The sequence below is a fragment of the Leptopilina heterotoma genome, unplaced genomic scaffold (assembly GCF_015476425.1).
Source record: "Leptopilina heterotoma isolate Lh14 unplaced genomic scaffold, ASM1547642v1 Lhet_125, whole genome shotgun sequence".
Classification (NCBI taxonomy): Eukaryota; Metazoa; Arthropoda; class Insecta; order Hymenoptera; family Figitidae; genus Leptopilina; species Leptopilina heterotoma.
The window spans coordinates 53283-63907 of record NW_025110845.1 but is presented as its reverse complement, the minus strand read 5'-3'; the positions used below and the strand labels follow the sequence as shown (position 1 = coordinate 63907).

Here is a 10625-nt window from a genome sequence, read left to right as displayed (position 1 = left end):
TTTTCCCTTCTGATCTGCCAACGTACCCCCCTCGCCCATATTTTGACTTTGAGGCCTGTCCCTATATTTCTTATGTCCATGCAATAAATAGATAAAAATAAAAGTAATATTTAAGTTATATAGAACGTATTGTTTAGGCTTTGTAGAGAAAACAATAAAATTGACAATTAATAATTAACAATATTCATTTAGGACTTTATTTTACACATACAGTCAACTCTATGAATAGTGCCGCTATCAATAGTGCCACTTCTCTTTCTCGCTCGAGCTCTATCCCCACTTTAGCGACTCTAGCACGGCTTCTGAATTTCGAGTTTCCCCTAAGAGAGAAATATACAAATAGTGGGGGTACTACAGTTTCAAGAAAAGTCGTAAACGCTGTGCAATTTTGCGGCACTATTCATACACTGAAAAAAATACATGAGACATTTTCAACTACATCCCCTTAGTAGAGTAAAAAGTAATAAAACGAACTACTTTTTTAGTTAGTCTGGCTACTTTTAATACTTATTTTAACTGTTTTATGTGGTTAAAAATTATTAATTAAATTAATGTAATTTTACAGTTAACTTTGTAACTGCAGGTATGTTATAGAAATTACTACAGAAAGTAGTAGATTCTACTACTTAAAGTAATTTATGTTATAGATTTTTATAGAAGATTATCAACTGTGAAAAGTTGTAAATGCAACTACTTTAAGTAGTAAAATTAACTACAGTTATCAGTTGAACTGTGTCTGGAATGCCTTTAAGTATTAAGCAACTCATCGAAGCGGGCGAGCGTGGTTAGGTGGTTGGGTTATCGGTTTACGAATGTTAGGGTCGAGCGTTCAACTCCCGACGTTTAGAGATTTTTCTCTGTTAGGTATATAGACATTAAATAAATAAGGTATAGGTAAACAAAAGTGGGTAGGGGGAAATATAAAAAAATACAACTCGATAATATTTATAATAAATTATAAATAATTTTATTTTACCATTTTCAGTAGTTACTTTATTACTGAGTTATCTTAGTAACTTTAACTACATATCAGCAGTTAATTCTACTGCAAAACTGTCATTGGTTCCTATTTAACTAAGAAAAGTAGTTAATGCAACTGTATTATCACTTCATTCAACTAAATATCTGATAATTAATGTAAGTTCAAAATTATCTTTGGGGACTTATTGAACTAAGGAAAGTAGTTAAAAAGTAGTCAAATCTACTAAGAATTTTTTTCAGTGTAGAGTTGACTGTATTTGAATGTAAATTGACTCGACAGGAGAGTTTTATTATGTTTTATAAAAATGCGCTATATGACTCATGGATTGATGCGTTTGAAACCATGGTCAATACTATTCTGCTTCTATAGTACAAGCATTCAATCGACAATCCCATTCCTATGAGATTTAGCAACATCGGTATTTTGAGTTTTTTGCTTTTTGAAATATTTGGCAACAGAGGAATTGGAAAAGTTTATTACTTAGGTAAAAACGGTAATAAAATATCGTAGCGCGCAAGTATCATTAAGAGAAAACATACCTAATACAGATGTGCAAAAGCGCTAAAAGAGGTATGCATCGATGGTCAGGTAACAGAGTTTTCATCAACCATCTACTTGACATTTACTTTTACTACAATTTTAAAACATTTACACTACCGTCCGTGAGTATCAGGATGCCCCTTTTTCATGAGTGGAAAAATGCTTAAAACGTAGAAAATAATAATGACAAAAATTCAATCTCTATTCAATGTAGAATCTAAATTGATTAATAATATTGTGATATAAAGTTTTCCAAAAAAATTTGAAACTGTGAAAGTCGGATAAAAAAATTTTGAAAAACAGATTGACACTTTTTCAACAACAAAATTTTTTTAATTAAATAATTAAGTAATTAAAAAGCTTTTTTGAATTTTATTATATCTAGTAAATGAACATATTTTACATTGACCTTTTTGACAATTTAATATTCATGATAATTTTTTGAATTTTTTTAATTCTACTTTTACGGTTTCAAATTTTTTTTGGAAAAATTTATTTCACAATACCAGTTAATAATTTAGATTCTATATTAAATAGAGATTAAAATAAGACCAAGAGCGCTAATAAAAGTTAATTAGTTTTCGAGAAATTAAAAAATTACGAAAAGCATGCAAAATCCAGTATTTTTTCTGTATCTGACAGAATAGTTAACGAAAATTCTTCGATCAGGTGTCAGTCTTTTCATAATTTCATTAGTTTTCAGGAAAAAAATAAGAAAAATTTTTGTCATTCTTATTTTCTACGTTTTAAGCATTTTTCCACTCATGAAAAAACGGGCGTCCTGATACTCACGGACGACGGTAGTGTAGTTTCTCATACTCTTTCCAAAAACATAATTTCATGAATTATTAAAAATAAAATTAAGTTTATTGTTACTCCGTAACATGCCGACCCCCTTGAACGATATAAGTTCAAGAAAAATAATAAAGTTTATTCACACAGCATATCAATTTAAATGAAACGTGAAATGTGTCAATTACGTAAATTCATTACTTATCACATGTTACAAAAAATATCTCCTTTTTCTCGGTCAATTTATGATTACAACAATATTCGAAGTTGGACCTTTAGTCGATTGGAAGTGGATACAATTTTTTCAGAGCTCGTTTATATGTCCTTGTTGCACTCCGAATTGTTACCACTCTTACGACTCCGTCGTTCCCTGGGTGTGTGGCGACAATTTTTCCAAGAGACTACTTCATTGGTGGTAAATTGTCATCCTATATAACGACCAATGTCCCCATAGTGATATCATCCTGATTAGTGGATGACTGCCATTTACTTCTGGAAATAATTTCATTTAAATATTCGTGATGCCAACGATTCTAAGAGTGATGTCGCATTTGCTGTATAATTTGCCATGCGCTGAGACAACCAATTGGTAAATTGCGAAGATCTTCTTGTGAAATGCTAGTCATTGAACTACCAATCAGGAAATAAGCAGGAGACAATGGAGTAAAATCATTTGGATTAGAGGATAATGCGGTTAAAGGGCGAGAGTTTAATATTGCTTCAATCTCTACAACGTATGTATGTAATTGTTCATATGAAAGAAGCGACACACCAGCTGTCCGTGTAAAATGTTTTTTAAATGATTTAACAGCTGCTTCCCAAAGCCCACCAAAATGTGGAGCCCTGGGAGGATTAAATGTCCACGTAATACCTTTATTTGCAATGAAATTTTGCACTGTTTCATTTTTGATTGTGGAATCGATTTCTTCAAACAATTTCTTTAATTCGTTATCAGCTCCGACAAAATTAGTATTATTATCGGATCGAATTGTTTTGGACACTCCTCTTCGAGAGAAGAATCGTTTGAGACATGAAATAAATGCTTCGGTTGATAGATAGATCATTTACTTACTCTAAATGTACAGCCTTTGTTGCAAAACAAACAAAAACAGATACATAAGTTTTAATTTTGGTTCGATGTCTAAGACGAAATTCTTTTGTATAGAATGGACAACAAAAATCGACACCAACATTTAGAAACGGTCGAGGAAACGATACAAGATTTTTGGGTAAATTTTCCATTATGTAATTTGATTCTCGCGGTTTTGCTCGAAAACACTTTGTGCATTTTCTTATGATGTGGCGCGTTGCATTTCTACCATCTATCGGCCAATATGATTTTTGAACACCATACAATGTAGCACTAACCCCTGCATGCATTCTCTTCACATGTTCATTTTGAATAATAAGTTTTGTTACCGGGTGACTCTTTGGTAGCACAATGGGATGCTTTTGTGCTTCCGGAATCGTGGCGTTACTCAATCTTCCCCCTACTTTAATGATGCCTTCATTTAAAAATGGATTGAGGTCAACGAGAGAACTCTTTTTGGATAAGGGTTAATTTTTAGTTTAACTTTGTATTTCATTAGGAAATGTTTCTGCTTGTACCCATTTTACTATAGTCATCATAGCTTTTTCGAGTTCGCGAGGGGTGAGGAATTCTTTTTCTCTATCTTCGGAATTTTTAAGTTTGCAGGACGTAATAAACCGTTGACAATATGCAATAACGCGCTGTAGTTTTTGCACATTACTGTACCGTTTTAATAAATCATTAGAGAATTGTGTAATCATACCTAGAAACATCGGTTGAGCAGGCTTCAGATCAAGAATATCGAGGATCTGAAACTCCAATTGTGGCCATGTTTCTTTGTCTTTATTTAACCAGAGAGGACCAGTAGCCCACATGGTATTGCTTAGAAAATTTTCTGAACCTTGGCCGCGTGAAATCAAATCTGCGGGATTTTCTTTAGTAGGAACGTGTTTCCATTCTTTTGTGTGTGTTAAGGCTTGAATTTCTGTGATTCGATTAGCTACAAATGTTTTTAATTTATGAGGTGCAGTGTTAATCCAATTTAGAACAATGCTGAAATCGGTCCAAAAAATCGTTTTTCAAGAGGCAATTGCAGAGCTTTTTCAGTTGAAACTAATAATATTATTAGTAGGACAGCTGAACATAGCTCAAGCCTAGGTAAAGAAATTGTCTTTAAAGGAGCAACTCTTGATTTTGCACATATAAGGTTACAATAGTGACGCCCTAGTGTGTCAGTTGATTGAAGATTTATACATGCACCGTAAGCCTTCTCACTTGCATCACAAAAACCGTGCAATTGTAATTCAACGGAATTTTCAATACCTACAAACCTTGGGAATTTAATCTTGTTAAGAAGTGGTAGTTGTTTTGTGTATTCTTTCCAAAAGTGTACAATATCAGGTGGAACTTCTTCATCCCAGTCTAATTGCAATTTCCATAATTGCTGAATTAGAATTTTCCCAATGATAACGACTGGTCCCACTAGACCTAAAGGATCAAATAACTTCGAACACTGAGATAAGATACTTCGTTTTGTATAAATCTCGTTCGATTCGTTTTGATGAACAGTATATTTAATTGTATCCGACTTTGGATCCTAAAACAAACCCAATGTTTTAACAGTATCGGTAAGATCAAATGACATATAATTATCTGATGGATGATTTAAAAAATTTGTACACAAGCAGCCCGGTGACTTTTCTGGCTTAGCATGTAAAAAATAGTGTCAAGAGAACTGTTATGTGACACCAGACGGCGCCACTTATATTAAACAAATATTTAAAAACTTATTGTTATTTATTTTAATTGAAATGTCAAATAATTTCAATGTAAAATCTTTTAAAATTTAATTATTTCTAGAACTAGAATTATTCCAGCAATATGCCACGACATTGAAGCAATATTGGTAATGTTAAGGCAATGTTCTCAATATCGCTGTAATATTACGTGCTACTGGGGAATATTTAATAAAGTTATTCAGATGCTTTAATAATAAGTTTTAAAGAAAAATACTATATTAAAATTTTTTTTAAATGAATATTTAAATATTATTACATTTTTACGGCAATTAAAATGTTAAAATGTTTTCAATTTAACAACCTTTATAAACTTAATAATTCCTTAAAATTCTTATTATAACGCTTCTCATATTAAATTATTTTTAAAAATTTTTATTGAAATTCTTTATAAAATTAATTTTTATATATTTAAAAATAACTTTTAAACATAAAAAAATAAAATTATTTGAAATATAAAATTTATTTGAAAGAAATTGGAAAAAATTTCTTATTTTTTAAAATTTGAATGATTATTGTTATTCACTTGTCTGTCAGGAATTAAAATTTCAAAATACTTTGAATTTTAGAACATTTTGAAATTTAATTATTTCTAAACATTAAAATTATGCAATTCTTCTAAATCTTCAAATATTTTCTGAAATTTTAAATGGAATTCTTTTAGAAATCAATTCTTATCTAAAGGTTCTACAGAAATTAAATTATTTAAATACTAAAATAAATCCTGTAAAAATCTGTAATTGTCAAATTCTGGAGGAATTAATTTCATGAAAACACTAATCACATTTACAAACTTTGATATGAAAAATTTTGACTTTTGACATGACGATTTCACCTCTAACAAACAATTTGGAATCAGAAAGTCCTAATTTCACTTGAGTACAGAAAATTTATTATTATATAAATAATAATAATAATATATTTATTGTTCAACATTTCTGAACATTCAAACAAATGTAATATTTTTCCAAAATAAATATTTTTGTTTAATTTTGCTTCCTCGTGTAAGCACGTTTTTTTAAAATTTAATTTACTACAAATAACTATAATATATTATAATAATTTAATAAAAATATAAGACGATAAATGAATTTATGAAAATTCTTTATGAAATATGTTTATCTAACTAATTATTTCATTATTAATTATTAAATAAAAATTCAATACATTGTCAATGTCAAGTAATATAGGAACTATAGTAATGAAAATAAACATAAGCCTCTTGCATACGTGGCGCCACGTAGTGGTGAATAACGACATATTTACCTTGTTAAAGAGAGAGTGTCACCGGGCTGTACACATGTCAGGATGATTAGAAGCCCATTTTCTAAGGTTAAAACCTCCTTTTTCCAATAATTGAATTAAATCATTTCTGAGTTCCAATGCACCTTGGAAGGTTTGAGAGCCGGTCAGAAGATCATCGACATTGAAATCTCGTTTTAAAATCTTTGATGCAAGAGGAAATGTATTTTCTTCATCATCAGCAAGTTGACGAAGAGTACGAATTGCAAGATAAGGAGCACATGAAGTTTCGAAAGTGACCGTGTTGACAGTATGAATTTGTATAGGTTCTTCTAGTGAAAATCGCCACAATATTTTTTTAAATAATCTGTAATTTTCAGCGACTAGTATCTGACGATACATCTGCTGAATGTCAGCAGTAAGCGCATATGTAAATAATCGAAATCGAAGAACGATTGCAAAAAGATCATCCTGAAGTGTAGGACTAACTAACAGAGTATCGTTAAGAGAAATTCCTGTAGAAGACTTTGCTGAACTATCAAAAACAGGACGAGTTTTCGTCGTAATACTGTCTTCTTTAATGACAGCATGATGTGGGAGAAAATAACCAGGTTTCTGAGAATCATATATTTTTATAGGAGACATATGATCTGCTTCTATATAACCCTAAATACTATCACTGTATTGCGTTTTTAACTCAGGATTTTTTAAGAATTTTTTCTCAAGAGCATAAAATCTTTGAAATGCTAACTCACTTGATTTACCCAATGAATTTTTTTTCTCATTAAAAGGTAACTGAACTTCATAACGACCTGAGTCGAGACGTTTTATTGTATCCGTATAATGATTCTCTGCGGCTAGTTCCTCGGCAGAAAGAATTGTGCGTTTTTTATCTTCATTTATTTCCCACAAAATAGGAAGTTCTTCATACTTTATTAAATTGAAAACAATTTTATTTTTAGGGTTTCGTGGCCAAGAGCCAAAACCCTTATAGCGAGACTTCGGTGTCCGTCCGTAGTTTTTACGTCTTAAGTCTTATGTAATAACCCAGTAAAAAAAAGTATTCAGAATAGAGAAAAAGTATTGGTGGAGACGTTCGGTGAATGCGTTTTCGCGACAAAACCGTATTGGTGGGTTACGGTGAATACATTTTGCTTACCGTGAATACTTTTTTTTTAAACTCTCGATTTAAAGATTCCTAAGCAAAGTTGAGAATATTTATAAAGAGCGTAAGTGACCTGAAGTATAAAAATGACGATTGCGAGAAGGAAATAAGAAATTTTGAGAAAAAACGAAAAATTAAATGTGACAAACCTACAACGTATGATGATGAAAAGGAACATTGACGATACCGACAGAAACTTGAGAAATCCAAGTAAATGTATGTGAAACATTAAGTTCCGCCGGTAACGTCAAAGTTCCTTTTAATCATCATACGTTGTAGGCACAAAAAAGCATATGGTACTTGATCAACATTTGACAATCTTTTGTCACATTTAATTTTTCGTTTTTTCTCAAAATTTCTTATTTCCTTCTCGCAATAGTCATTTTTATACTTCAGGTCACTTACGCTCTTAATAAATATTCTCAACTTTGCTTAGGAATCTTTAAATCGAAAGTTAAAAAAAAAAGTATTCACGGTAAGCAAAATGTATTCACCGTAACCCACCAATACTTTTTCTCTATTCTGAATACTTTTTTTTTACTGGGAAGTCTTATAGCGAGACTTTGGTATAAGAAGGTCTTAAGTCCTAAGACCTAAGACTTAACTTCAGTATAAGAAGGTCTTAAGTCCTAAGATTTAACTTCGGTCTTAAGTCTTATGTCTTAAGTCTTAAAAGTCTTAAGTCTTAAGACAACATAACAACCGTTGCCATGGTGACCGTTACTATGTTAATGGTTGCAATAACAACCGTTGCTATGTTAATGGTTGACATAACAGCCGTGGCCGTTGCAACCGTTGATATAATAATGGTTGCCATTACAACTGTTACTATGATAATAAAAAAAATTTCAATCTTAAGTACAAAAAAATTTCTAAATAAATTATTATTTATTTATTTTTTTGTCATTTTAGGCCACGAAACCCTATGATGTAGGCGCATTGCGCCTGCTTCTCTGACTGATTTTTTGATTTACATTCTGATTTAGATTGATTTTGACTGGGTTTGATTCTTCCCGACAAAATCCACCCCAGATCGGTTTCTTGGAATACAGCTGTTTGATTTTTGACGCGAACTTGTCCGGTGGGTAATAACTGATAAAAGTATTCCGCTCCAATTAAAATATCTATCTCTCTCGAATCGTGGAATGAAGGAACTGCTAAAAAGATACCTTCAGGAACGTTTATAGAATTTATATCTATAGGAATGGAAGGCATTTAATCTGAAATTTCCTGAAAGATGAGAAATTTCATTAATAAACTAGAATTGTCATAGCGAGACTTGATTTGGCTAGATACTATATGAGAAATTTTTGATTGAAGATTCTCAACACCACGCAGTTTAATATCAATCTCGCTTTTGGAAAGACATAATTGTTTGGCAAACCTTTCAGTGATTGCATTGCACTGAGAGCAGGAATCTAAAAGAGCACGACAAGTGTGAAACCGGCCTTGACTATCTAAAATATCTATAATCGCTAGGGTGGTTCTTATTTGGGCGATGTTTCCAAATCTTTGGTCTCCTCCCAAAAAATTAATCAACACTGTAAAAAAATCTGGTGTAAAATAACACGAAACTTGTAATTTCACACATCAAAATTATAGGTTGTACGTAGTAAATTTATTTCGTTCCAAAAGTAGTTTTACTATTTTTAATAATTTTACATTATACGACTATGTAATTTAATAGTTTTGTGTAAATTTACTACGTCCGACGTAGGAAAATTTGATCACTATGTCCGACGTGGTATTTTTACATTGCGTGTATTTCTACACTTTGACGTAATATTACGTCGCACGATCTGTACAATTACATGGCGAATGTAATTTTCTTATTCCTTTAAGATTTTCAAAAAATTTTCAAGTTTTTATAAATAACTCTAAAAAAGTGTATATAATGTACATTTATAGAAAGTATATGCTAATTTATAAGTAAATAATAATATAACAAAAAGTTTTGGGCTATATTTCATAAATACAAAAAGTTACGACTGAAAATATTATTTCAAAAAATATTTGCAGGTTATGTAGATTACAGTCGGCGTGTAAAAATACCACGTCGGACATAGTGACCAAACTTTCCAACGTCGGACATAGTAAATTTACAGCAGATTTTTTTACAGTGAAGGTATAAAAAAAATTTTTTCTGAAAGCGACCCCAGAAACCCCTGAGTATTGAGTTTCAGTCCTATTGAACAACTTTTTATTTTTTATGTCCGCCATATTGGATCCGCCATTTTAAATTTTTTTCAAAATGACCTCAGATTCGTAATCAGCGACTCGAAAACCCCCAGTACCGAGTTTCGTCAAGTTTAAATGAATGAATAAATGTATACATCTAAGGGTTAATATATAGTCCTGTTTACTGTGATAGCGCCATATTCATCAAGCTTGTAAATGGAGTAAATACTTTCAAAAAAATTTGGAAAAATTGGAAGTTTTACCTCTTATCATGTACTAAAAGATCTTAAAGTTAGAGAATTCTAAATAAATTTGTATAAGCTAGAAAAAACTTTTTGTGATTTCCACGAAAAATTACATGTATTTTCCATTTAAAATTTCATTCGACTAGAGGCACGTGTTAATATTGTTCGATTTGCTTCAAACTTTCAGGAAAATTTTTTTTATACCTTGTTTAATTTTTTGGGGTGAGACCGAAGATTTGAAAACATCGCCCAAATAAGAACCACCTTAATAATCGCTGTCCCTAAAATTACTTGGGAAGACCTTTTGTCTTCGAAATTAAGGGGACATTCCAGTTCAAAATGTCAAAAAAATCGATTTTTTTTGTTTTTATTTTCGGATTTCTTATAGGGTCAATAATACTCTCCTAAAATATTATTGCAAAATTCGAAGTAAAACAAGTTATACATCCTTATTCTTCGCCATGTCAAAGATGTTTTTGTATGCGGATAAGCAATCGAATGATTTAAATGTTTTCTCATTTGCATTTTTTAAAAAAGACAAACAAAACTGTATTTGGTGTTGCTGATCACAAATTAGATATCAAATTTTCAAAATTCAAAATGGCGGATCCAATATGGCGGAAAAGAAAATTTTTTTATTTTAATTTTTTTTTCG

The 10625-nt window shown here is 31.0% G+C and overlaps 2 protein-coding genes across 2 annotated transcripts; both read right to left on the bottom strand.

Annotated features, from left to right (window-relative positions):
* Nucleotides 1–2847: 2847 nt before the first annotated feature.
* Nucleotides 2848–3378, bottom strand: LOC122512739. Its single transcript, XM_043628772.1, has one exon. The coding sequence runs from the start codon at nt 3376–3378 to the stop codon at nt 2848–2850; it is 531 nt and encodes a 176-aa protein (XP_043484707.1).
* A 3046-nt stretch (nt 3379–6424) lies between these two features.
* Nucleotides 6425–7027, bottom strand: LOC122512738. The gene has a single exon (XM_043628771.1). The coding sequence runs from the start codon at nt 7025–7027 to the stop codon at nt 6425–6427; it is 603 nt and encodes a 200-aa protein (XP_043484706.1).
* Nucleotides 7028–10625: the final 3598 nt, after the last annotated feature.

What these genes read in the sequence shown, in the direction of transcription:
- LOC122512739 (XM_043628772.1), bottom strand. Translation starts at nt 3,378, where the DNA reads ATGATCTATCTATCAACCGAAGCATTTATTTCATGTCTCAAACGATTC.
- LOC122512738 (XM_043628771.1), bottom strand. Translation starts at nt 7,027, where the DNA reads ATGTCTCCTATAAAAATATATGATTCTCAGAAACCTGGTTATTTTCTC.